Raw genomic sequence first — 27,999 nt, 5'->3', positions numbered from 1 at the left:
CCCGGTTTGACAGGAGGAGGGAGGGAGGGAGGGAGGCAGCGGGAGCCGCCGGCGCGGGGACGGGGATGGCGTTAGCGGCGGCCCGGGGAGCGGCGGCGTGAGGGGACAGCCCTGCCCGGCCCTGCCCGCAGCTGGGCCGCACCATGGGCAGCGCCGACTCCAAGCTCAACTTCAGGAAGGCGGTGATCCAGCTCACCACCAAGACCCAGGTGAGGGCCGCCATCTCTGGCGGGGGGCGAGGGGGGGCCGCGCCATCTCGGGAACCGCCGCCCTGAGGGGCTCCTCACAGCCGGCCCTGCCCGAGACACCCCCGGCACTCCTGTGCGCGGTCCCCGAGCGAGTCCCTGCCTGTGGGGCCGGGGCTGCAGTCACGGCCGGCCTTGGCCAGGCTCTCCCAGCGAGGCCGTACCCGAAGGCCGGTGGGGATCAGGGCAGGCTGCGCCCATCACCCTGTCACCGGTGTGGAGGGGCACCTGGCCAGGCCCTGTCACCGCCTCTGGTGACATCTTGTGCCTTGCTGAACAGCGTTTTGTGCTAACAGAGCAGACGCTGCTGTCATAAGGGATGTCCACAGCTCCTAATGTATTCAGCTTGCGGGTTTACATCACACGGTTTGCCATTGCTCCCTTTTCTGTATCCTTTCCCCCACCCCCGCGCATAATGGGTGGAGAACCTTGCCCCGTTTTTAGGTAATAGCTGATGGAAAGAGCTGTTGGACAGCTGTGCTGTTTGCAGCAGAGGTTTCCATCTGTGACCTGTGAAATAATGCTTTATTTCTGCAGGCTGAGGAGGAGAAGGAGTTAAGTGAAAGTCAGGGCTGTGTGAAGGGAGGGTCGCTGCCTAGAGGTCTAACATATGTTGTGTATGTCCTGGGAGCTTGTTTAATTTTTGTTTTAAGTGGCATGCCCACTGGCAGCACACTGGCAGAAAATTAGTAGCCTGTCCTTCTGTCTGAGGAGCAGAGGGATTTTGCTCTATTGAGCAGTCACATCTCTGATTCTTCTGAGCTACAATGGAGAACAGCTGTTATGATCCACTTTTAGTAGTGGTAAAGTGGTTTAGAAGTAAGGCAATAACAGCTGCTAAGAAAACGTGAGGGTGATGGCAGAAAGATAGTTAATGATGGGGAATTAATTTACAAGAAAAGGGTATGGATGCAAAGGAGTAAAGGGTGGTAGGAGAAAATCTGTGAAAACTCAAGAGACAGGCTACTACTGTGAATTGAATTATAGATGGGTAAGGCTGTGGAAGAGCCTGGGTAAAACACGTTTATACTTTCTAAAGCAGTATCACATTGATCTGCATTGCTAAAGAATGGCTTTTGTGAATATATTCTTAAAATACACTAGTTGTGGTTGTAGGTAAAGAGAGAAGTGGGGGAATTAATGTTTTAAGGGATTCTTCCAAAGTCTCTTCTGCATGTGAAGTCGTTCAGAGTATCCGCAGCTTTGGGCTGTCCTTCCCTCATGGGGAAATGTGCTTATAAAGAGATTGAGGGGTGGTAAATCAGGCCTATAGGGCTCTGCCCGGTCTGCTGCTCACAAAGAAAATCCTGTATGAGGCAATCCCTTGGATCAGGAGCCCTGGCGAGAGTGCTCCCCTCCCCTGATTTATCGACCTGTGTAAGGGAAGAAGGTTCACTGGGGCCTGGAGTAAAAAGGAGGGAGCACAAGCTTCATTCTTGCCTGGATTAATTTCACGTCTCTGTGGTCTAGGTGAGATTGACTGCATGTGGAAAAGGGTGGGGTGTTGGCGCTCCCATATTTACATTCTGTAGAAGGGCACCAGTGTTTGCTTGTGCAGAACGCATGACTGGGCTCTCCTGGAGCCTTCTGATCTCTTACCGGCAGCAAAACCTTCTGGTCCATGAGATCCTGGATCCAAACCCTGGCTGCAATAATGGACAGAGACAAATCCTTCCAAGCTCTTGGCTCACAACATGCTTTGCTTCCTCAGCAGCCTGTCTCCTGTTTAGCAGCCTTCTCCTCTGACATTAGGGAGCTGGGCAAAGAGATTTTTGTCAAATCATCGGTAACATGAAACTCTGAGCTCAGAATGCACTGTGTGGTGTTCCTAAGGCTCTGGTGGGAAGGAGTGGTTGAGCAGAAGTCACTGTTCACTCACTGGTGAAGGTTTAGTGTTGGCACAGAAGTTAATTTTTTCTTAAAAATAAGTTTTTATAATCTCCAGGCTTTTCTTAAATAAAAAATGAGTGTTCCTATGTGAACATTAAAAAAAAAAATTAAATAAATCTGTAAGGAACATAACACTTGAATGCTTACAGCACACATGGAGCCCAGACCTTGAAAGTGGAACCAAGTCTGGATGCAAATGGAATTGACTTAATTGATTTTTTAACTGCCAAAGAGTATTAAAAAGGAAAAATGACTTCAGAATTATTTCACTGATTATAAAGGGTAGTATTACCAGAAGGAAAAAATTAACTTATGCCACAGATGTATATTTATAGTCATACATGGAGAAATGGTCTTTAGGATTTTTATATGATATGTATATATTACATTACACTGCAGACATTTTACTGGTAGGGCCCATCCCTTTGATAGTAAAACAGATGTGCTTCATAACAGAGAATGTGTGAGCCCTCCCAAATTGCCCATAAAAGTGCAGCCTGTTTAACAGATGAAGGGAAACATGGATTGTGAATATGACAGTTTGTCAGGGCTGGTCAACTGCAGGGAACTGGTCTGGGAGCTTTAACTGCTGGGGAAACACCTTTCTTTTCCCAATCAGTTGGGGTTCCTGCTAGCAACCAGCCGGAAGATAAGAAATTTTGATCTTGTGTACCAGCTTGTTAGATTTTAATGTGAGCTATGCCTCTGCTTTTAAAGAATCAGGAAGAATCAAACATGAGAAACAAACCCCAGTCCTTTCCTTTTCCCTGGTGTGGAAATCCAGGAGTACAATGGGCTGTTAGCTTGTGTCTGATAAAAGCACACTTTGTGCTTGGGGAAAGGTTGGTCCCTGGCAGACCATTTCTTACAGTGTTCAAGCTTGACTCAGCTGTCCAAGAGTCTCAGGTTGATCAAAAGAAAAGTTGTCTTAAAAGCAAAGCTGTAACTAACACTTCACACAGCTGACTTTTATCCTGGGCATTCCCTGCCAGACTTCCACAAATCCCATTTTCCAGTTTGCTTTGCGATATTGTCTCTGCTGTAAGAGTAGAGAACTGGTGGTAGACTTGAAGTCTCTCATTTATTCTGCACTGCTGACTGCAAAGATCCTATAGAAAAAAAATATTATTGCTCTGAAGCCTGTCTAGAGGTGCTGTCCTTGGCAGGAGGGATAAAATCTTACTAGTTATTTATATTTTGAATAAGTCTGTCCACTGGCTTTCTTTTTGCACAGTGGCTCACAAACAGGTGGTACAAAGATGTGAGAATGTGAGAATTGCCTCAAACTAATCGCTGGCCCTGCAGGGTTAACTGATCTAAAGCTCAATCAGGTGCTGCCTGAATGGTCATTACACACCACAGTTCTGCCACATTTGGGGTGGAAAGGAGCAACTGCTATAACATATTGCCTGAGCTTGTGCAGTACTGGCTGGAAACCTGGGCCAGGGACAAGCAGCTTGCTCTGCTGTTGATCCCCAGAAAAAGGAGAGCCCCTGCTCCAAAGGATTCCTGCCTTGGCCGGTGGGATGCTTAGTTGGCATGTTGGAAAAAAGCAAAAAGAGAACACACTGAGCAAGACTAGTGGCTGCTTGTACATTGGTTCTCTGCTGAAGGCCTGCAGCAACCTTAGAATTAGTTTAGGACAGCCCTCCAGTGGGGGCCTGTTGGAGGAATTGTTAGGAATGGACATTTGATTTAAGTTATGAGTTCAGAGAGCTCTTAGTTGGGAGGAGGTATAAGCATACACACACACACTGCTGGAGTTTGTGAGGAACTGTGTCTAAAAGGGAAAGTGAAGGTGGTGCTGATGTCAGGCTAAGGACAGTAACAAATAGGGGAGACTGCACCTTGGGAGCTTTTCCTGTTTTTAGGACATGGTCAGGCCCTCTCTGTTTTCCTGTTTCCTGTGAGGTATCCTGTTTGTCTGGGGATTGCCTACTCAGGCTGTGATTCTCTGCTCAGTAACTGGTCTGAGGCTTGCAAACCAAGTGTCTTCCTTTCCTAACTCCTGCAGTGTGTATGTGGTGTGCTCCAAAGAACCTGAAACACAACATTTACAACTAATAGAAAACAAAGAATGGAGGTGTCCAGAATGACTGGTTTTACTTTTGTTCAGCCAGTGTGCACATGGGAGGTCTTTCCTGAAGGCAGAATTCTCCCTCCTTGCCCGCTCTGTCACATCACCTTGGATCTGCCTACTGTGTTCTCAGCAACATTCTGCTCTACAGTTACCTCAAGCCTTTGGTGTGGAGCTTGCTTTGGGCATCAGAGTCTCTCTCTGCCAGTCAGCTCTGTACCTTCAGCAGCCTCTGCCATGAGATGTGTGTGGGTCAGGAAGTTCCTTTGCTGTCCAGATGTGTCAGTTGTGTTTCCAGAGTAGAGTTGAGCTACTGATCCTTCAGTTCATACTCTCATTGCTTTGTGGGTGCAAAGCTGGTTGTCTGCACTGTGCTGGAGGAACATTAAACTGTTTCTTACCTGTGCTGAGGATTCAGCTCCTCATGAGCTCTCTGGCTGAAGCACTGTCAAGACTAGAGTTGCTCTGGGATTTGTGTATGCAGAGTGTGCTGTACCAACACTTGTACCTAAATCTTGACATTTCCAAATGAAGATATCCCTGGCTGGTGAACAAGGCTGTATTTCTCGGTATTTCTCTCCTCTGCAGAGCTGGATACAGTCTGTTGGGTAAGCTCAGCTGAGGAAACGGATATTTAGATCCCCAGAGATGCTGCATGCAGAATACAATCAGCTTAAAAACAGCCAGTAATGTTCTATCAAGGAGATGAATATTATGTGGATTGAGTAGCTTCATGATGCCAGGCTGGTAATTAAAACAGGGAGGCAGTGGGGATGTGAGTGACTCAGTACTGAATCCATGTCCCAGGATTGTACATGGGATACCATCTGTTGATGAAGAGCTGACTTGCTAAAGCTATTAAAAATGCAAGGTACCAGTGTTTTAGTGTAATCTGGTTGCCAAGATGGCAGCCAAGACGTGAATGCTGCTGTACATCCAAAATTACAGCTCAGGGAATCACCCCTGTGCTTCCCTACACCAAGGGACTGCAGTCAGAGTTCCTCAATCCATGTTGTGCTGCCATCTGTAAAACAGCGGCTGTGTTCAACCTCTGAGGAGGCCTCAGGCTACTGAGAGGTAAAGGGATCAGTGTCTACTAGAGGGACATGGTTTTCTGCTTCCCCTGTAGATGAGAGTGGAGGCATTATTAATGCATGATGCCCAATTAGCAGCAATTGCTGCTTGCTGTTGTCAGTGGGAGTGGCTGTGGCAGGCAGCCAGGATGTAGATGTGGCAGTTCTACATGATGTTGTGGTGTGTGGTTTGAAATGGGGTGTAGGATTTGTAGGGTATTTCATGCACTGTATAGATCAGATTATCAAATACTTGGCTCTTTTTGAGGAGAGATGAGACATGCAAAATAGCTTTCCTTCCATTTAAGTGTTTCATGCCCAGGTTACAAAGAGTTCAGCTCCTTCACATGCTCAGCTGAAAGCTGGGCTGTGAATATGGGGTTGGAGTGTTCCTACAGATCCCCTCTTAGGAGCTGTGATCTTGAACCTTTTGGGAAAAGTTGCTCTTCCCTTGGGAAGAGGTTTGGTGGGATCTTGCTTTGCTGTCCAGGTGGTAGAATTAAGTTTTCAACACTAGGACTGAATTTAATAAGATGTCTGAATACACGTGTTATTTTCTTCTGGTTTTGTTTTTAAAGACTGAAGAGTCACTTGGGCTGGTTCACTGCACAACTGGAAGGACTAGGGCCAGGAGCACTGAAGCATTAAGGCAAAGAGCTTCAGGGCAGTAACCGGCTGTACCAGTCTGGGGTAGCTGGCCCCTCTCACTTTTTGGCCTTTGGTGGTGGTGACACATCGTATGCCCTTGGGCTGGGGCTGTTAGTTCAGGAGGTGACAGCAAATGGGGCCATGCAGCACTTCTCTGTGACAGAGTTGTGAATGACCTGTGCTCCCATGAGCGGCATCTGAGCGGCATTTAGACACAGCATAGAGCTGGGCAAATTTTCTGCCTTCTACAGCAGATCTGGGAGTGGGCAGGAGTTGTTTGAATTAAGCACACAGTTATATTTTTGCCCCTTTCATATCTGACGTGCAAGACCCACCCAATGGTGCTGATTATTGCCCTTAGCGAGCGCTACTGTTTGCTTTGGAGCTGGTGCTGGTTGCAGGCAGGAGGCTCCTCCTCACCCCAAGCCAAGGGCTGGGGGTGCTCAGGTGAGCAGCACTTCTGACCTGCCAAGTGTGCCCACACCATGGCTGGTGAAACTCCTGGGAAAGCTCACATTTTCCTCTTCTGACTGCAGTCATGGATCCATCTCTTTCACACCGCTTGTCATAAACAGGCATGTATTTACAGCACCCCTGGAGCTGGACCCCTGGGTGGGATGAGCACTCCCAGCTGTCTTTGGGCAGTGCCTATCTCTTGGCAGAAAGAGGTGTGTTCTCAGGGCTGGGTTGGGGCCTGAGCTTCTGAGACCACAGGTTTGAAATGGATTGTTTTCTTTGTTCTCCTTCTTCCATCTCCTCTTTGAATGACACACTTAGTGCTTTTTAAGAGCGAAGCTTTGGCAGTAACTGGCTGCACTGAGTCCAGTTCTCTATAAATATTTGATTCAGAAAGATCAATTACATTTTATCTGTAAGTGCTATGAGGTGGCTCTGTCAGTTCTGTGGGTCTGTTTGTGCCCTAATGAGATATCCCTGATTGCTTCCTCAAGACTTTGGTTACAACAGAAGTAATTCCAGTGCACATTCAGGGCTTCCTTGACTTGCTCTGAAGGTGTCAGAGCGCACAAGGCCAGCCTGGCCCATGTGCAGTGGTGAAGATCTTGGATTACTTGCAGCAGTTGCAGATAAACATGATGCCTCCTGTATGTCTGAAGGAATGTTCAGTTTGGGAGATAAATCACCCAAAGGCCTGGAAGCAGAGGCTGATGTATAAAACTAGTGCTAGTATGTTTTATTGAACCTCTTCTTGCTTCATCCCATCCCCAAGTCAGGCATAATTGCTGATGATTGGATCTTATGGAATGGTAGTTCTACATCTGTAACCACATTTGTCTCTCCACAGCCTGTGGAGGCTACAGATGATGCCTTTTGGGACCAATTCTGGGCAGACACAGCCACTTCAGTGCAGGATGTCTTTGCCCTTGTACCAGCTGCAGAGATCCGAGCAGTGAGAGAAGAATCACCTTCAAATTTGGCAACTTTGTGTTACAAGGTAAGTTTGGTGCAGTTTTATTCTGTGGAGCTGTGCAAGCAGGGGTGTCCCTGGATCAACAGCACTGTAGTTTCCAGGGGATAACAGGTACCTTGTACCACACAGTGTGCTTGCTTGTCCCTGCCTCCTCCTGAGGGTAATTCTAAGCCCTTCCTCTCATAGGTTAGCACAGACCATAGCTGGCATTTGATCAGTTTGGAGCCTTTTTCCTCTCGTGCCCTTCCTGTGTTTCACTCGGTCCTCTTGGGTCTTGCCTGCTCTATAAACTGCTTCTTGCTCAGGGGACTTTGTAGCAAAGCTGCATATTTGTGTGAGGCTGAAACATCCCGTTCCTTGTCTGCACCTCACCATGCACTAGTCTGGCTTCAAGCTGAGAGAATCCCAGAGGGGTGTGCAGACTGTTACTGCACAAATGCCTGGATAAAGTTCGAGGAAGATCTTAAGACTTTTCTTCTTTCTGCTATGATAACAGAACATTCCTGATGCTGTTTCTGGTGTTGTTGTGTCCTTGTGTAGAGCACAGGGACATTGAACAGCATTTCCTACCCTGCTAGGTTTGGCAAATTTTCAAGCTAATGAGCAATAGCTTGAGACTTACTCTGCCAGGGAAAGTGCAGGTGTTAACAATGCTCCTGATCTGAGCCATGCCGAGAGTAGTCTTGAATTTGTAGTTGAAAACATTTGGAATGGCATTTTCCCAGTTTTAAATAGTTGCTGCCATCCTGTTTTTCTTTCTTCCTCTACAATATGTGAACGAGACTTACTGAATCATAGTAAAGGTACTTCTGACTGTGAATTGTAGACAGATTCATGTAGTGGATACTTGAGAAAAATGTGAGCATCAGGAAAACTGCATTGTTTTTTCCCTGGTATTCTGGCAATGAGCAGTTTGGGAGTTGAGAATGGCTGACGAGATCTGTAACCCCTTTGACTCTGTCTCTTCTTTCTTGCAAAACCAAGACTAAAGTAGTGTCTCTTCTCCCTACTGGAAACAGGTGTGTTGGGAGGCCTTGTGGCTAGAGGAGTGTTCATCCATAAGCCGTAGATCTTGAGATGTCAGCGTCATAGGAGCCCACAAGACTTCAGCAGTGCTTTTGCCAGTCTGAGAGCCCTGACCTATGCCATGTGCAATGTGCCACTGGACTTAGCAATGCTGTGTTTGTGGAGAAGTGTCATTTACAGTCATGATTGGAGGTTCAGGCTGTACAGTCATAAGTGTGCCTGGAGAAATCGTTCAGCTCAGTTAGTGTGTGACAGGCTGGGACAAACAGCACTTAAATACCCATTAATGCAGTGACGCAGGCTGGCAGAGTCAGTGACCCAGGCAGTCTGCCATGAAAATAAGCAGGGGCACATGACCTCATGAATTGAAAACCAGCAAGGTGAATCCTTTTTAAATGTTTTGATTTTCATTTCGCCTCTGTTTCCCCTTGGGATCAAGGAGTAAGAGCAAGTGGGTGCAGCCATGGAGGGAAAAGAGTGCTTTTTTCTGTCTGTAGGTAAAACCTCCTGTCAATGCCTCCTGTTGCTGTGGTTGCTGCCTGGTGAGACCCACATCTATTCTGAAAAGCCCAGTGACCCTCCACTGGCAGTTGCAGCAGCCACTGGATAGGTTGCAGTGTCTCAGTCCAGCAGCTCTTTACAGAGCAGCAGTCCTGTTCACAGGCTGTGGGGAAACCTGGGCTACCACTTTCTTCTGCAGCAGGACCTTGACAGGACTGCTGCTGGAGGCTGTATCCCTGTGCTTAACCCAGGCAGCAACTTACCTCCCACCTCCTGAGTCAGGAGAGGTCCCTGCTGTAATCACACAGACAGAACTGTCAGACTGTGTTTCTGTGTGAGCATCCCCTGCCAGCGCCTCACACAGTGCTGCTGCCTTGGTCCTTCCTGCCTGCATCTTGGGTACTTGCTGTGGCTGATTAATCTCATCTGCCCTTTTCAGTGCGTGGTGTCATGGAGCAGTGCTGGAAGGAGCCTTCTGGTGCTTTGGCTATCTGTCTCACGTGGCACCACACACGTGCTGCATGGATTAGCCCTGGCATTTGAGGTCTCTTGCAGTGGAACAGCAGAAATTCAAGAAGGTCTGTTTAAAATCATTAACCCTGTTTTTTAGAGTTTCGAACAGCAACAGCGCCATTAAACTGGCAGAAAATGGACTCCCAAGAACGGCTTATAAGTCTGTGTGAGGATATCACTAGCAGGACAGACCTGCCTAGCTCTTGCTAACTTGTGCCCAGGCTAATGCTGCCTTCCTTGGTTTTGTTTCCTTCAGGCTGTGGAGAAACTGGTGCAGGGAGCAGAGAGTGGCTGCCACACGGAGAAGGAGAGACAAATTGTTTTGAACTGCTGTCGGCTCCTCACCCGTATCCTGCCTTATATCTTTGAGGACCCAGACTGGAGAGGTTTCTTCTGGTCAACTGTCCCTGGGGCTGGCCGAGGAGGGGTCTGTCTCTTGTCACTTATTTTTCTTTCTGGAGGATGATGGGGAAGCTGCAGTGAGGAGACACCATGCGTATTTAGAAGCAATTTTATTCCAGTTATTTCTATGTGGTCAGAAATTTGATGTCACTTTCTAAATTCTTTCCCTTCCTTTGGTTCTTGCTGCATCTTCTGAATGTTTCATTTGTGTGTGTAGCTGTAGAACACTGATACATGAGGAAAGGCTTCTCCAGTACAACTGGAGGTATGACTCTTCATGAATATGAGAGCTGTACTGAAGGCTGTATGACTTTCTTAGACTGAAATGTCCTTGTTCCATTAATTACAGTTGATTTAAGTTTCAAATCAAAATGCAACAGGGTGTTGTTTGCACTGATTTTACAATGTCACATTTAAAGTGAACAGTGCCGGAGAAAGTCTTGGCATCATGACTCAATACCCTGCTTATGAGCTGAGTGACACAGTTTTAGCTGGGGCCTCACCTGGGAGATGAAGCCCACAACTGAGCAAGAGCAGTTAGAGAGTGGTTCTGTTTGCAGTTAAAGAGTGATGTGCATAACTCTGGGGAGTATCTCAGCCTCCCCACATTTCTCTGTCTGGAGAGCAAGCATAATAGTGCTCTTTTGCATCTCTCAGAGGAACAGAGTGAAAGTGCTTTAGTATCTTTTGCAAATAGGAGGAATAGCAGCACTGAGAGCACAGCTGAGTTATACTAGTTATACTGAGTTATACTAGGAGTATATATTTGCCTGCTTGCTCCCTCAGCAGCTGCTCTGTGCATAGAGAGCCCTCACCTATGAGGTTCTGATCTGCAGGTCACTGTGGCTGAAGAATGTGGCTCTCCTGAGTCTAAGTGCAGTGCAGTGTCTTTGGGGACAGTTATGAAGGGTTGGCAGTGATTGGTACAGTGTGAACTGGCACCTCTTGCTGTCTCTGCCTGTCACTTCTAATCTGCTTTGCCTGAGGGCACATCAAAAGGAAGTTCTGGGTGGTGAAAAGGGAAGTCTTTGCTAGTCCTGCTTTGTGATTTGTGTGATTGGGAGGGTGGTGGTTGTCCATCCTTTCATCCCTGCAGGGGCCGGGGAGTGCTGGAGAGGCTTAACAATGGAGGAACTTGTTTTGGGAAGGAACATGCAGGGGTGCCTGGTGCTCTGATCCAGCCAGGCTGCTGTTACTCCCGTTTTTCCACTTTGTTTAGCACCTGGAAGAGAGTTTCTCAGCCTCAGAGTGGTGGGGTCACCCTAAGGTGATCCAGTCCAGTCCACCTGTGCTGTGTTGGGGAGCCCTTCTGAGTGTGGGTGGAGCTGTTGTGGTTCAGTGTGCTCAGTCATTTAACCATGTGCATTTAGCCTGTAAGGCCGGGATAACAAGTGCAGCCCTGAGATGTTAGGAAAGCTAGGATCACATCTAATCTGGGGCAACAGCTTTGCTATCTGGTGGCTGATTTCTGTCTGGGAACTGAAGATGATGGTATGCCTGGACTCTTAGTAAATACCTCTGTGATTATCCTTCACCTGCTTCATGATGGAGTGATGGATGGCAGAGTTCCCGAGAGCCATGGCTCCTCTCTCCTCCTTGGGAGTTTGTATTGGTTTGTTGTGTGTCACCATTTTGGATGTGGGGTACCTGCAGCCTGCCGGGACATTTTTTCTGGCAGTTGAGATACTCTTAGCAAAGATCGCTCTTGGAAAAGAAATCCCCTTGGACCCTAATGGTTGTCATTTCACCTCTGACTGTGAGCACAAGTCAAAGCATGGCTGGCAAAGCTGGCTCCATCCATGCTTTCTGTGCCTGCTCTTACATCCGGGCCCTGTTAGTGGTATTCTCCCTGCTGTCACTGAGACAGATTCAGAGCCACACAGATCATTCTCTCCATATCTGCATGCTGTAATTGAAGAGCCATGTGTTGTGCTCAGGCTGACAGAGGCCTGGCTGAGGTAGATAAGCTCCTGCCATTCCTGCTCTCTGCCTTTCCCTCCAGCACCGGTGTGTGGTGAAAAGGCCTCCCAAGCAGGATGCTCTTTGACAGGCAGGATCTGGCAAGGATTCCTGTGGCAACGGCTGCAGAGGAGTAGCCATGAGTGCTTGGAGAGATTTCTTTGGATGCTGGAGATGGCACAATCCTCTCTGCTGTTGTGCTCACTCTGCTATGGCAGGCTGGGGCAGCCCCATGCCTGATGCACACAGCCTCGCCCTGCTCAGTCACCTCCAGTTCTGGGCAGCCCATGCAGAAAGAACTTTGAGGGGTTTTACACCTTATTGCTGCTGGTTGGCTTCTCCCTATTGCTGTCTCCATACACCATCCAAATTGCCCTCCTTCATGAATGTAAAACCCTCTTCTCTGTCAATGCTTCCTTTTCCTTTTGTCTTCAAGAAAACAAGCCACATGGCAAGGTGTACATACACAGTGCTACTCTTTTTCCCCTGGCATCTCCAGGTCTTTGTCTGCTTAGTTTGCTGTCATTAAAGAGCTTGTTCCTGTTTAGTCATCACCATGGGGGGGGGGGCGGGAATAATTCTTTCCTGTACTGTCTGGATTTTTGTTCCTTTGTTCCTTTAGTTTCCTCCCATTTCTGTGTAATGTCTTGCCTCCCTGTGTGTTTTTGGGGAGTGTATCTTGTGCTGTGGCATACTGTGTTGTTACTGTGTGCTCTTTGTTCACCCTGAACTGACAGTGCTCTTCTGTTTGTCACTTCAGGGAGATGAAGATGATGAAAATGCCCGGCCACTGGCCGAGTCATTGCTCCTTGCTGTCACAGATCTGCTCTTCTGTCCTGACTTCACTGTGCAGAGCCACCGGAGGAGCACAGTGGTGAGTTGAAAGTTGAATAATGAGATTATCTGCATAGAGGCAGATTGGCTGCATGGTGAGGGGGACCCTGGGAACCCCCAGCTTCCTGTAAGCCTGCAGGGAGGAAAATACAGATTTGCTGAGCTTGAGCCCACAGTGAGTAATATTGATCATCATTTGGGGTTCATAGTATGGTGTTTGTGCCTTCTAAAACAGATGTTCTGGGGATGAGACTCAAATGGAGTGGCTGGCAACTACTCCCACACTACAGCTCACCCCTCAGGAAAAGATGGTTGTGCTGGCAAACAGTTGCTCTTCTGTTGTTGCAAGCAGAGCAGAGACCTTTAGCACTTTGTTCCTTTCTCTGGCAGTTTGTTGCAGTCTGGGGCAGGAAGAAGCTGTTTGCCTGCTCACGTGTGTAGTTATCTGAATGAGTAGATGGCTTCTGTTCTGTCTTTCCACCTCTTCTCCCTCTTTGTATTGTGGCAGCAAAGACATTTAAATATGTTCTGATCCTTATGGTGACTGTCTGTACTTCAGAGGAGATTCCTGAAGCAGGGATCTTCTACCAGGTGTGCTAAGAGCAGAGAACAGATTGTGGTGCATCTCCCACCTTCTTTCTCCCTGCCAGTGACTCTTGTGTTTTTTGTAGGCTCAGTCTATAAACAAAAAACCAGCTCTCCTTTTTGGGATAGATCTGACACAAACTAAAAATGAGTGTGCTAGACCATGGTGTGTTTGATGGCTGCAAAATTCCTTGACAAATCTGAGTACAAAATTGATTGCTTGGGGTTTCTGAGTAGTATAAAGAAAGTTGAAATTTATTACCTGGGGCTGAAGGGGCAAGGCTGGATCAGAGCTACTCATGTGCTATGAGTAAGTGGTACTGAAACAGGTGGACTTGCTGTCTAGTGCTGTCACCTGGGGTGGATTGCACAAGTCAGGGTGACAACAGGTTTTCCTGAGAGAGCCTCCCCCCACCACTTGCACCTGTGATATTTCCCTTGGCAGCAGCCAGACTGGTTTTTCAGGGTTCTGGGCAACTGGAATTAGACACTGAGATTGTGAATGATTTATGTTCCTTGCTGCTGGCTGCCTGTCTGCTGCCTGCAGCCTCTGTAGTCTTTGCTGAGCTGACTTTGCCTCTCTCTCAGTCTCTGTCTGACTGCAGCTTAAGAGCAGAGAGATGGGCACCACCACCTCATGTTCATGGCAGAGCAGCATGTGACCCCCAGAGATGGTGGCTGAAGTACCACTGAGTAAAGAGAAAGTGTGAGAGAATGGGCACAGGAGACACAGGACTGACCCATATTCCCACTGAAGTCAGCACTAAAATTATGACTGGAAATGTGGTGTCCCTCCGTCATTCACAATACTTATATCTCTGTGTTTTATCCCTTGCTTGCAAAGGCTGAACTCTTTGAAGAAATCAGCACCTGCTTTTTCAGGCCTCGGTGGGAGCTTCTGTACGTTTCAATGGTCTGGATGCTTCTCTGCTCTTTTTTTCTAGAGAGAGAGGGGCTGAACTGCCTTGGCTATACCCCCATTGCTGACAATTCTGACTCCTGCCTTCTGTGATTCAACCTCTTATTTCTCCCACAGGACACAGCAGAAGATATCCACTCCATTGACAGCTGTGAGTACATCTGGGAGGCGGGAGTGGGCTTTGCTCATTCTCCACAGCCCAACTACATCCATGACTTGAATAGGTAAGAGCTTCTGCTAAGGCAGAATGAAAAGAAACTGGGCTCAGGAGAGGGAGATGTGGCGGAAATGAGCTCTCTTTGCCTCCGCGAGTATCCATGATTCCCAAGTAGCTTTCTGCTTGCTCCTTTCCGAGGTGACAGGACTGGCAACACAGAAAAAAAAACCTCAGCTGATTTTTTTTAATAGCTTTTCATAGTATAAGATGGGAGTTGGACTGTCTGCAGCAGGAACTGGGTAAACACTGCTGTTCTGGAAATGCCAAGAAGCTCTGTAGTGGATTTCCTTTTTGTAAGGAAGCAATTCTGCTGAGCTTTGTGCCAGTGACAGCAGTATGGCTTAGGAAATGAAATGGGCTTAGCTCTCTCTTGGAAGGACTTTCTAGATGGGATTGAGCCTTCCTAACGTGTTGTTGTGGTGACTGTGCCTTCTATACTCAGTCCCTGCTCCTGAATGGCTCCAGGCCTTTACTTCTCCTTTCAGGACAGAGCTTCTGAAGCTGCTGCTGACCTGTTTCTCTGAGGCCATGTACCTGCCTCCCTCCTCAGACAGCAGCAACACCAATCCCTGGGTACAGTTTTTCTGCTCTACGGAGAACAGGTGAGGGTAAAGGGTGGGGGCCTAGGTGCCAAGGGGAGAAATACCTTCAAATCTGTTTCATGGAATGTTTGGTAACGGGAAACCATCCAGGGGCTGTTCTTTTAACTTGTCCCTGTCTCATATACACTCCATTAGTATTTCTGCTTAGTAAGAAGTGTTCCTCAGCAGCAAAAGGAGAGTCTGAGCACGGTGCCCACTGGAGTTTGCTGCAGGACTGATCCCTGCGCTGTGGGAAATGGCAGGTGTGTTCCCTGCTGTAGACCCTGTTCCCTTGGGAAGGAGATATGGTGTTGGTGGCGGATGAATGCCGCCCTCTAGTGACATTGGACCTCTGGGACTTCCAGCTCCTCAGGTGACACTCACTGTAGGAGAGCACAAACTTGGCTGGAGGCTGAAGACGTATAGTCTTGTCTTTCCAGAGGCTAGAGAGCTTTGAGGTCTTTTCCCATTTTCACATTTTGCACAAGATTCCTCTGGAATTAGGGTCCGGGCTGCTCAGTCATGGACTTGTCACAGGTTAGAGAAGATGATGGTGTTTTTTCATGGCCCCAGACTCTTGGGGAGAGATATGCCTGTCCCTCTCTAAGGCAGTACCTTTTCTTTCCTGCTTCTGCCTTCTGAAAGCATTTTCTTCTTAGACATGCACTCCCACTCTTCACCTCACTCCTGAATGTCGTCTGTGCCTACGACCCTGTGGGTTATGGGATTCCTTACAATCACCTGCTTTTCTCTGACTACCGTGAGCCACTGGTGGAGGAGGCGGCCCAGGTGCTGATCGTCACCTTGGACTATGACAGCTCCACCAGTTCAAGTCCCACTGTGGATGGCACAACCACTGGCACAGCCATGGATGATGTGGATGTAAGTGATACTGGAGTCTGTATTTGCTGCTCTCCTGAACTCACTGGGGTCCTCTCACACCAGCTTGTATTGAATGTTGAGTTGTAGGACCCAGTGCTGCTACTCCCCTTGCAGTCTGCTCTTTCTGTTCCAATCCTGCTTCAGTCCCTTAGTCATTTAAGACCTATATATGACCAAAATACTAGATTTTGGTCACTGACTTGAATCAGGAGCATTTAAGTGAAAAGCCCCTGTCTGTACTATGCCATGCAGTGCTCTGTCTCCTTGCATTTAAAGCTGGATCATTCAGAGTAGAAAGCTGAAGTGAGAGACCTTGGTTGTTATATGTCAGCTTCCTGAATACACCTTGTGGCCAGTAAGCATTTCCCTCCTTTTCTTTGAATGCAGCCTCCTGGACCAGACAATCTGTTTGTGAATTACCTCTCAAGGATACACCGGGAGGAGGTAATATGTTCCCATCCTGCACTGTTCTGTGCCTGATATCATGCTGATTGCATTAGCCCTGGGCCCACCACAGTCTCTTTCCTGATCTGTTGGCAGGATTTCCAGTTCATCCTGAAAGGAGTGGCTCGCTTGTTATCAAACCCGCTGGTCCAGACCTACCTGCCAAACTCTGCCAAGAAGATACAATTCCATCAGGAACTCCTTGTCCTCTTCTGGAAACTCTGTGACTTCAACAAGGTGTGGATCTGCTCCTTGCTGAGCTTCACCCCAGCTTGGCTGTTGGGGCTCTGGCTAGACCAAGCCCTGGTGAAGTTGGCAGTGGCTCTGGGATGCTGTGGTCATCAGCCCCACTGAGGCAGGGGATGAGGGTCTGGCTGTAGGGACAGCCTGGGAGAGGGGCTGCAGCTCCTGAAGCTCTGTGCTGGAAGCAGGTTCTGCAGTAGGTTTGTAGAGTTATTATAATAACTATATGAGTAACACTGGAGCTGATGAGGTAGTGCATACACCAGCCTTTCTAATATTCTTGAGAGATTGATTAACTTGAGACTGCCTGTCCTGAGTCCTGTGGATGTTGCAGGGTATATGCTTATGCTTGTCTGAAATCCTTCCCTTTCTTCCAGAAATTCCTCTTCTTTGTGCTGAAGAGCAGTGATGTTCTGGACATTCTTGTCCCAATCTTGTATTTTCTCAATGATGCCAGAGCAGACCAGTGTAAGTTGGTTATTTTCAATATTTTGAATGATTTGTACTTGACAGCTGAGCTAGAATGTTTTTGAGATGTTTCCTCCCTACCACTTGACAGCATCTTGAATGCATGTTCCTGACCTTCTACAGACATGGAGTTGTCCAGTTAACTGGGTTTTATTGTTTATAAGAGGCTAGAAGCAGGACATGAGCTATCCTGCAATATAGGGATGGGAGATCCTTCCTTAGTATGTGTTAATGTTTTGAGTCCTCATGTTGAAAATTGTGTCCCTGATCCAGTGAAGAGGGAAAAATGAGCAATCTGCTCTTGCCATGTGTGTAAATCGGGCATAACTCCATTATTGTGTAGTGAAGTAGTCAGATCTTCCCTACTATGGTATGTTTACATTAAGAACATCATGAGGAAAAGCATGCAAGACTTAACACTGATAAGACTTAACACAGATGTGCTTAGGAAGGACACTGGTATTGACAATGGGGGGAGCTCTGTGTGGGATGTTCCTTATCAGGTTGGTTTAGTCTGTGCAGTTTTTTATCAGTTCCATAGTGTTTCTTCTCTCTCCTCACTGCCCCTCACAGAATTCCACTGGCCTCACTGTGACATTGTTTTTCTCTCCTTGCAGCACGAGTGGGCTTGATGCACATTGGGGTCTTTATCCTCCTGCTCCTCAGTGGGGAGCGTAACTTTGGGGTGCGACTGAACAAGCCGTATTCTGTACGAGTGCCTATGGACATCCCTGTCTTCACAGGGACACATGCAGATCTGCTCATCATAGTGAGTACAGCTCCAGCACTTCTTGAACCCTCCTAGCTCCACAAATAATTGTCCTCCTTCAATATACTCACCCTCCCTAGATCGGAAGCCCATTGAATAGCTAGGAAGTGTGTGGGATGCACACTGTTAACCTGAGGTGATGTGTCTGGCAGGGTGCATATGCATGAGGTGTAATTCCATCTGCATGATAATCCCAAAGAACAAGACTCCTCATGGTGCTGCACTGCTGTCATGAGGGGGTGGGTTCATGCCCTCTACTAGACTTGATTGTTGGTAGGGAAAGCAGGAGATCTGGCTCTGTCCCAGGCAACCAGATGTGTGTGGAGCACATCTGTCAGTGGGGACAACAGTGATACCAAGTCATCTCTACAACTTTGGGTTGCTGCAAGTTTCATTTACCTTTCTATCTGCCCACAACACTGCCTATGAGCAGCTGTGTGCTTTGCAATATGAACCTCAGGTGATTCCCTTCTGTCATGTTCTCATTTGCCAGAGAGGAATCTCTCAGCAGCTTCTGATTCCTATTAAAAGGAGTAGGAAGAAACCTGCCCACCATAACTGCTCTTGACACTATGCATTTTGCTCTTGCATTCCATTAGTCTCAGATCATCTCTTCATTTTAATTATGCTTAGGACTTCTCTACAGACATGCCATCTAAAGGTGGGAAGGCCAAGATTGCGAATGTCTGAACTGCTTACAAGGCACTTGTAAGCACAGAATCTTTCCGTGTCTGGGGATATAGCTAAAATTAGAACAAACATGTGAGTTAGAAGTTTGCACTAAAATCAAATGTAAAATGATTAGTTCTGTGGCATTTCAAGCAGCTATCATAAGGGTTCAGAGTCACAGTCTCTTGGAGGTGAAGGTGTCTCTTACTTCCTGATGGTTTAGTTTTGTTCCAGGCTGCCTGAACATTGTGGAACAGCTCACAGTCAGTTTCTGTTTGCGGTATTATAGGGCCCTAATCACATTCTCAAAGGATTCCTTGTAAATGAAAGCTTGTGCTCCTGGAGTGCAAGTCTGCAGTGAGAGCAGCCTTCCCCACCTGTGTAATTGTGGAGTGTGCAGGGCCCTACCTAGGAAGGAATGGTGTCAGGAAGCAATTAGTGTGGGGGTGGCACTGGTTTTGGTTGAGAGGGTGCTTTCAGTAAGGTACTGCCTTGCTCAAGAGATCCTTCCTTCTACAGGTCTTTCACAAGATCATCACCAGCGGGCACCAGCGGCTGCAGCCCCTCTTTGACTGCCTGCTCACCATCGTTGTGAACGGTGAGCACAGTGTGGGGAGAAACCAGAGCCCACAGTGCCCTCACTCCCCTCTCCCTGTACCTGTGTTCTCGAACATTGGCCAGTGCCTGCTGCTGGAATCTCATCCCTTCCAGCTTGTGCTAGAGGGGCAAGTGCAGATAAGATCTGCCTGCATGGTCAGATGGGGCAGAGGGAGGCACAGCAGAGTCCTGGAAGTCCCCTGGTGTGGCAACAGGACATTTGCCAGCAGGTTTGATGACGGCAGTTAGCAGTACTGTCCCTTTCCAGCAGGGAGTGCCGCCTCCTCACGGTGGCGGTGCTTCTCTTGGACTTAGTGACTTAGTGAGGTGGCTCCAGTTGTGAAGCTTTTCAGGGGGCACAGCTGAGGTGCTGTTATTAGTGTAAGACTAAAGAAAACCCTCTAAAAGCAGCAATGCTTCCTTTTACTAGGCAATATCTCTGTTTAATTTGCTTTGTATTTGTAAATATTTCTGTGGAACTGTTTGGCTCATCTTCTCAGAAGTATAAGGGTGGGAAGGTCATAAAAGCAACATTTTTAGTGGTGTATTTTTGAGAATAAATACACCTTGGCTCTTTCTCTTGTTTTAATTTGTTTGCCTTCCACAGTGTCTCCATACCTGAAGTCTCTCTCTATGGTGGCTGCTAACAAGTTACTGCATCTCTTGGAGGCTTTTTCCACCACCTGGTTCCTATTCTCTGCTGTCCAGAACCACCATCTTGTTTTCTTCTTGTTGGAAGTTTTCAACAACATCATTCAGTACCAGTTTGATGGTAACAGACTGCTTTATTTATGGGTTTGCACTAGTTTAGTCCAAGAGAATGTCAGATGGAAGTTCAGAGGAAATCCAAGGAGATGAGGAGGTGAGAAGTGTAGAAATCAGCTACATAGGACTGAGAAGTTGGGTTAGTAGATAATCAGCATTGGGTCGTGGCCCAGGCAAATTTGGTTAGAGCAAAATGAGATGGCAGCTAATTCTCAGCATAATCTCAACCCTCCTGCAGAAGGTGAGATGCACAGAGAGGAGTGAGCATGTAACACGTGAGTTGTGACTGGCTGGATGTTGCTGTGAAACTGCTCATGTTGCTCAGCAGTGTAGGTGATGGGACAAAACTTTCAAGTGGCTCTCAGTTTTGCTTTGGCAAGTCTCTGGGGGCTGAAACCAAACCGCCTCGTCCAAAGAAAGTTCTGGTATTTGCTGCTTTCCAGGAAATGCCTTATGCTTTCCTCTTAATAGCATGACAGTCTTTTACCTAATAAATAATAAAGTAAGGTCCCTAAACCTGGTGAAAATTTAGTGATTTGCTTTAAACTTGCAAATCAAGAATGACCATTCTGCTTCCCTGATGGGAATCTTGCATGTGGCAATTGCCACATCCAGAAACAGCCTTTGTGGGTGTAATTTGTGTTTTATATTAGGGGATGGTTTCATTCTGTCCTGTACCATCTTGCAGGCAGCAAGAATTCTGGCCTTTTGTCTTTGCTATTTCAAGCCTGTGTCTCCTCAAATTAAATGCCCTGATTTTTTTGTGAGTTCTTTTGAAGATAGAAAAAAGTTGAGCCTTGGCTAGTAATCTTTTCTTCCAAAATAGATGCTAATATAATGTTTAAACTGTCTTTTTTTATTCTCAGCTGTTTGAATACCCCTCACCAAGCCATTTCTTGTCAGCTTTTTAGCCTAGGAAGGATTTTACTGAATTTTCTGTACTCCTTTGTAACAGAGAAGAGGATATTGAGCTCTGCTCTTTCTTCCCTGTGCCACTGCCTTTGTGGGTGGGAGCAGTCAGGCTGTGCTGGGTTGGCATAGCTCTTTGAGCTTTACTTCTCTGCTCCTTTTGTTGCTGTGATTCCCAGGGAACTCCAATTTGGTGTATGCTGTTATCCGCAAGCGGAATGTCTTTCACCAGTTGGCCAACCTACCCACGGACTCCCAGTCCATCCAGAAGGGGCTGCAGCGGAAGAAGAAAAGCCCTGAACCCATTTCTCGCACCAACTCCCAGGACGGGGTCTCCATGGAAGGGTCACGTCCTGCTGCCCCTGCTGAGCCAGGGACGCTGAAGGCCAGTCTGGTGGCTACTCCAGGTGAGCTTTAGTTTACCTTTGGGACAGGAGAGAGGTTTGTTTTCTCTGTGAGATACGGTGTAGACTCACCCTTTCACTGGGTGTGGAGAGATTAAGAGTTTACATCTGTGAATAACTGAACTCCCTTTTAGTCTGAGTTTCAGATCAGTTGGCCCAAGCTGATCACAAACAAACTGCTTTGAGTTTCTGTCCTCTCAGACTTAGAGTCCACATGACCATTTGTCCTAATCTTGACCTGTTGCCTCAAGTTAACTTTATCCATATGAACCTATGTTCCTCCTCCTCAGAGAGCATTTTTGTAAAGAAAAACTCCTTTGGGGTTGTGAAATCAAAGCTAAATCTTGCTTCTCCTGTTGAAAGAGGAGCTTTTCCAATATCAGCAGAGACACAGGGTGTCTATGCATAGTGGGGCAGGGAAGAGCCCTCTGCTTTTAAACATATTTAATTAACTTGTGTTTCTGAGCTCTTCCTCTTTTGAACACAGGGATTGACAAGCTCACGGAGAAGTCCCAGGTGTCAGAGGATGGGACTATGCGTTCACTGGAGCCTGAGGCTTCCCAGCTGTCACCAGAGGGAAACCCACCTGCTGCCCTGAGTGATGGGGAGCCCTGGAGTGGGGTAAGGCCAGACACTGGTGTGCAGGGAAGGTCAAGGCAAAATGAACAAAAATGAGGGGTTAGAAGAAGAGGTCTGTTGGCCCACTGAAAAAAGGCATTGCAATAAAGGCAGCGTGCACACGTGCAGGGTGCTGGGACACAACGTGGTTCAGAAGGGCTGTTGCATCATCTTGGGTGTTTCATGTTTGCGCTATGACACAAGAGCTGGGCACTTGAATGAGCTTTCTCCAACATGAAGACTATGACAGAGCAGTGAGTGCAGAATTGCTAGAGGATGTCTGTGAAACCTCCTCATCCTTATGTTTTCAACTCAGGTTCCTACTGCTGCTTCTTTTTAATCTCCCTTGGGATGGAGAGCTCTACCAGAGTCTTTTAGCTAGCTGGTGCTGTGAACAGTGTGTTCCCATGAAGGCTGGGCTGAGGTGCTGCCCTCAGAGTGGATTTGAATAGATTGGAATGTACAGAATTCCCAAATACTCCAATATTAATTTTACCCTTCCTGGCCTTGCCTGCCATGGCCAGCGAGACATCTTAAACACACAATTAATTATGTTGTCATTAAATGGGATCTTGACTGAGAACTTGTGGAAGGTTTTCTTCTTCCAGCAGCCCATGAAACATAATCATGGGTCTTTCCATGTGTGTCCAGCAGCTGACTCAAGCTGTTCCCCAGCCGAACAACACTGGCACAGCTGTACCCTAAGCTGGCTATTTCTGGTGGTGAAGGTGACGAGTGAATGAGTCCATGCATGTGGAGGTGCAGGATGGCTGTGGGAAGAAAGTGCTATGCCCATTTGTTTGTAGGAAAGTCAGCTCTAGGCTGTAGCAGTGAATAGTCAGGGAGCATTGCTAAAGGAAAAAGTTTCTCTGTTTTCACCTCGTGCAGAGATCGACAGTGATTTTAGAGGGTTATTTCCTTCCCTCCTTCCCACCATGAATATGGAAAGCCAGGTTGAGTGAGTCATTCCTCAAGAGGCAAGAGTTATTAGATAGGAGTTGCTGGGACCCTACCCTTGGACAAAAATGTTCTTTAAGGTATTCCAGAATGAACACAAAAAAATCCCAAAGATACTCAGTAGAGAGAGACTGAAAAATCTGTGGCCTTTAGCTTTTTAATCTCTGTGCCAAGAGAAAGAAGCATGCCTGAACAGTCTCTTGTCAGTCCTGGTTTAACTCTGCCATGGTTGGATTGTTCAGTAGAGTGTCAACAGTGGTGACTGGAGTGACCTTCCACAGGGTCCTCCAACTTCATCAAATATTGCCACTCTCTGGGTCAGAGCACATGGGTTTTGGTGAATGAAGGTTGGGTGGGTTTGACATGTTCTAGGGACAGGCTGAGCTGTCTTTCCCAATAGTGGTCTAGAAAATCTGGGGAGAATATCAGCAGAAAATAGATTGTATTTCTTACTCTTAAGTGTGGTTTGCATTTGTTTGTTTTTATTTATTAAAAATAATGTTTATGGATAGGAGGCATCACATTCCTGGCGGGATCGAAGGCGTCTCTCTAGTGCATCCTCCAGTGGACAGTGGACTCCAACTCCTGACTGGGTAAGGGCATCTGGACAGAGGAAATAAATAATGAGAAAGAGTTGTGCCAGAAATGTCTCACATTCCCCGCCCCTTCTCTGCCATCAGAGGCTCTCTCAGAGCAGTATTTCCTCACAGGCACTTGAGGTCAAAGCTCCAGAACTTCAATGTACTGACATCTGCAAAGAAATATTTTATTTACCTGTTTCAAACTAATGCCCCACTGGTCTCATTGGGTGCCTCATAATTCCAGTACTCAAAGATTTATTGTATTTCTCCTGTGCACTCAGTTCACCCACCAGCTTTGTGATTATTGTAAACTTCATTTGTTGCAGAGATTGCAGAGACAGCTGTAAAAACTTGCTAATGCAGTACACTGATTTCCCTGCTGTTTTCTTACCTATAGGTGATGTCTTGGAAGTCAAAGCTTCCTCTGCAGACAATCATGCGGCTCTTACAGGTGCTGGTCCCTCAGGTGGAGAAGATCTGCATTGACAAGTAAGAAGATTTTTGGAGAGGAAGGGCTGTGTGGTGTTTAAGGAACAATATGAGGTTGGCAGAGTTTGAATTTGGAGGGCCCCTAAGGGAAACCTTGTAAAGTTTAATTGAAAGCATCCTGGATTCAGCAGAGTTGTTGCTTTCCTTGCCAAACATCTTGTTTGTCTGATCCCTTTTCCACTCTGCTTACAGAGGAGAGGGGGTGTGTTCTCTTTGGCCATGGCTCAGTATCTGTGTTTGTTTAGGCTGATCGTTTGTGCTGCAGCAATTTTGGAGGTGTCTGTGGGACATGCTAAGGATGTTCCTGGTCTGTGTCTTGGCAGAGGTCTCACGGATGAGTCGGAGATCCTCAAGTTCCTGCAGCATGGCACCTTGGTGGGGCTGCTGCCAGTGCCTCACCCCATCCTCATCCGCAAGTACCAGGCAAACTCGGGCACTGCTATGTGGTTCCGCACCTACATGTGGGGAGTTATTTATTTGAGGTAAACCAGCTGGGTGCAGTGTGACTTGGTCTTTTCCAGACTTTTGGGAGGCCTACAGAGAGAATGCATGCACTCAGCCAGCCCTGGGTTATCTCATATTTACAGGATAGAAAGATGTTTTTCCCTTGGAAGAGACTGGGGTGAATCAGCTGCTCGAAAACTTTGAGTGGGTGACATGAAGGGGGTTGATCTGGGCATGCTGCTTGTTTGGAAACTGGCAGCATCAGGAAAAGCTGCCCAGAGGGTCTGGTGCAGAGATTTTATGCAAAGCTCTGGCTTTGTGGCATGCTGTAGATACCGTCATCCCTGTAAGGTGCATTGTCTCAACCAGTGATTTCCTTTTATGCAAAGCTGAAGGCATGCTGTGCAGCCAGCTCCTGTAATCATGGCTGTGACATTTGAATCCTGTGTAACTGGCCACTGGCTAGGGAGTAAAGTGGCTTTTGTCTTTCTCTCTCAGAAACGTGGATCCCCCAATCTGGTATGACACAGATGTTAAGCTGTTTGAAATTCAACGGGTCTGAAGAGAGCACTTACCTCTACTGAGAGAAATACACTGGATCTAAGGACTGTGGCGTGCTGCTTCATCACAGCTATTCCTGCATTTCACATCCAGCTGAGAGACCAAAAGGACAATCACTTCATTTACCTCCCTGTCATTTAAAGCTTTAATCGGGACCTGCTTGGACATCCCTTCCCCCAGCTCACTTTCTTCCCTCACCCTTCACTATGAATCTTGAGTTAAAGATATCTAAGGGATTGTCCATTGTTGTGGTTGCACTAGAAATCAGACTGTTCTTAGCTCCTCTGTTACTCTTTTGCTTCTGGATGTGGTTTGGAAACCAATCTGACCCTGTCTTTGCCCTGGTCAGAGTCAGCATTTCATTGAAAAAGACTAGCTGTAAATTGGGTGCAAAGGGAGAAGCTGCTATTCCTGCAGGAGACAGGGTTTGGAAACTGCAGTTACTTCCATGTAGCTCCATAAAGTTTCCAGGGCATCCCTTCTGGCTGCAGGTGTCTCCCTGGTGTCTCAGTTGCATATAGAGAAGTCTTTCCCACCTAAATGAAAGGAGAAGATGTTGAAGGAAAACGTTGTGTCTCAGTTCTGAATCTCTCTAGTCCTTTCGTGGAAAGCTGCTTGAGAAGTTTTGTTGATGTGGCTTCCAGGCCCCCCAGCCTGTCCTTCATGGTGGGCTGTTGCAAAGGAGACTGTCTTAGTTTTGAAAGCCCTGTTTTATCCATGTGGGCACACAGGGAGGAAGGGACTGGCTCAGTGAGAACAAGGAGAAGAGACCTGGCTTTTAAGTCTTCTCACACTGGCTGAAAGGACACCGTCACTTGGTTTTGAAAGGAACCATATCCTTCCATCTTTGCCTGGAAAGCTGATGTAATGCAGGGAGCAGAAGGGTCTTTTGCACACTACTGTTAAGGCAAGGGTTTGAGGGAGGCACTCAGGGAAGTTGTAGGAGGAATTTGGAAGTTGTAGGAGGAAAAGCATCTCCATGTCAGTAGAGAGTGGAGAGTGCTGAGGCAAAGTTTAATTCTTCAGGGCATTTTGCTTATCGACGAAGTTATTGGATCTTGAATGTATTGGGTCCCAAGCATGCATAAATTTTGGGAAGCCAGAATGGGAATTGGTGGGAGATCTGCTGTTCCTGGCTTGGTTAAGCATCATGGGGTTACACATTGGTGAGTGGAGACACCCTGGGGTTTGAATCAAATTTTATGTTCTGCTGGGAGGGGCTACTGTCTTAGACCCACGTGGTCTTCAGACAATGAAATGTGAGGGGTCTTGTCATGAACTGCGACCCTCTGCTCTCCATCAAAGCATAGTCCTTGGTGCTCTTTTATTCAGGCTCTTGGGAGCTGAATTGCTGCCCATGAGCTGTTTGCTACAGGTTAGACCCAGTGGCATCACTGCATGGACACAGGTCTGTCACATTAAGTACAGGAATAGTGTGACACATACTCTGTGACTTGTAACCCTGGCCTAAGCTTTGCAGCTGCAGTGGTAACAGCATGACCATCCTCTCCCCGAGAGCTGTTCCAGTGTGCTGCTGGCCCCCACTGGCCTGTAGTCAGGTGGTTTCCTCCTCTGGGCACTGAAAGAGGATGGAGTCCTGGGCCACTAGAAAGTGAAATAAAACCAGAATGGTTTGCTGAAGGATAAGAAATACGTGAAATAGAGAGACATTATTCCCCCACCTGCCTCCCATCTCCAACCCACTTTGCCACCCAGCACTACTCCCATCCTGACCCCACCTCTGTTCAGGTGTAAACAGGGTAAGGGCTCTGTTTCACTTGGAGAATCTCATGTATAAGAATGTGATTTGGTGGGGCCAGACTGATTGTATGGCACTTGCACCTCACAGCTGGAACGGGGCCTCCTGTGTCCCATGTGCTTTGCCTCTTCACTCACATGGATCTGCTGGTTCTCATGATCTCTTCCGTCCTCTCTTTTCTGCTTTGTTTCTTTGTGAGTTTCTCTGGAAGCCTTTTTGTTTGTTTCTTGGTGTTTGGAGTCTGATCCTTGTTCTGTGGAAATCAACTTGCACTGTAAACTCTTTGCTTACTTATGGAGAGAAAGATAAAGATTAATTGAAACATGCAGTTGGGTACTTTTTTTCCTTCCTCAGAGAGAGGTTTATAATCTTGTTTGTCTTACGTTGAGGTGATTTGTGCCACTAGGGAACTGTGGGCTGGCTTCCTCTGCAGTGGTAATTTTTTTATAATCAGAAGTGAAGATTTTACTCTGGAAAATGACCCTGAATTGTGAGGGTTTGGCCATTTCTGTGTTTATAGCATCATCAAAGATCAAACAGGATCAAGTGTTCTGGGTTTGTGAACCATATATAAAACCTTTGTGCAGCTGAGACCTGTAAAACAGGCACCCTGGCCCTTGTTAGGAAAGGACATGGAGTGCCTTGACTGTTTATCTGATCTGTGGTGGCTGTAGGTGAGAGTTGGAGCTGGTGGAATTTATTCCTGTCCATGCTGATCATGTCTTCAGTCATGCATTCAGTGTTCAATCCAAAGTCACCTGCTCTGTAAAGTTCAGTAACTTAAACCAGTGTTTTATCCATTAAACTGGATAAAACCAGGTCATGATTTGCCCATGAAGTGCCATCCTTCTTTGTCCCCAGGCTGTCAGTCACTAGGAAGAAGGTTTGAGGTCAGACCTTAGCATGTATGTCCTGTGGATCCCATGGTACAAACACTGATATGAGAATAATAATTAACTTTATTGGAGCCTAATTTATCCAGCTGTTATTTCTCATGACATGTTTCTGTTGACATGGGCCCAAATACAAACACTTATTGGGCAAAGTTCATGCTCATGCAATCAGTCTCACTTAGAGTTGTACAGAAAGGTACTATCACTGCCCAAATGCAGAATCCTCACTGTCTTGGAAGAGTTTGCTTTACTAGGGAATCCCAAAAAAACCCCATAAATAGGCTCTAATCCTAAACCCACACTGATCCTGGGATTGATTTACAGAGGAACAGAAGCAATAATGAGAATACCTTTTGTGCCATGCTTAGGTAAGGGTTATGACAGATTTTGATTGATTATAGAGCAGGCCTGCTCTTAAATCTCATAGAATCCCAGAGGGTTTGAGTTGGAAGGGACCATAAAGCTCATCTGCTGTAGGCAGGAATTCCCTCCTCTAGGCCAGGTTGCTCAGAGCCTCATACAAGCTCTGAATGCAAGAGCAGTTTAAGTGAGTTGACTTCGAGCCCATTGAGTGCAGAGCAGATGCAGAGATTTCACAAGACACACATAAAAATTTGATTTATTTCCATTCATCAGGCTCTGAATTTG

General features: G+C 47.0%; 1 protein-coding gene across 1 annotated transcript; it reads left to right on the top strand.

Moving 5' to 3' along the window:
• Positions 1–22: 22 nt before the first annotated feature.
• HID1 (HID1 domain containing) lies at positions 23–26,786 on the top strand. Its single transcript, XM_058852558.1, has 19 exons — positions 23–209; positions 7,237–7,386; positions 9,659–9,829; positions 12,524–12,637; positions 14,219–14,325; positions 14,804–14,920; positions 15,559–15,781; positions 16,169–16,225; positions 16,322–16,462; positions 16,846–16,936; positions 17,554–17,705; positions 18,894–18,972; positions 19,579–19,743; positions 20,825–21,052; positions 21,537–21,670; positions 23,137–23,217; positions 23,603–23,694; positions 24,018–24,176; positions 24,637–26,786. Exons 1-19 carry the CDS (start codon positions 144–146, stop codon positions 24,698–24,700), a joined length of 2,391 nt encoding a protein of 796 aa, XP_058708541.1. The 5' UTR covers positions 23–143; the 3' UTR covers positions 24,701–26,786.
• Positions 26,787–27,999: the final 1,213 nt, after the last annotated feature.

Source organism: Poecile atricapillus, chromosome 17 (genome assembly GCF_030490865.1).
Source record: "Poecile atricapillus isolate bPoeAtr1 chromosome 17, bPoeAtr1.hap1, whole genome shotgun sequence".
NCBI classification, from domain to species: Eukaryota; Metazoa; Chordata; class Aves; order Passeriformes; family Paridae; genus Poecile; species Poecile atricapillus.
This window is presented reverse-complemented; position numbering and strand designations above follow the sequence as displayed.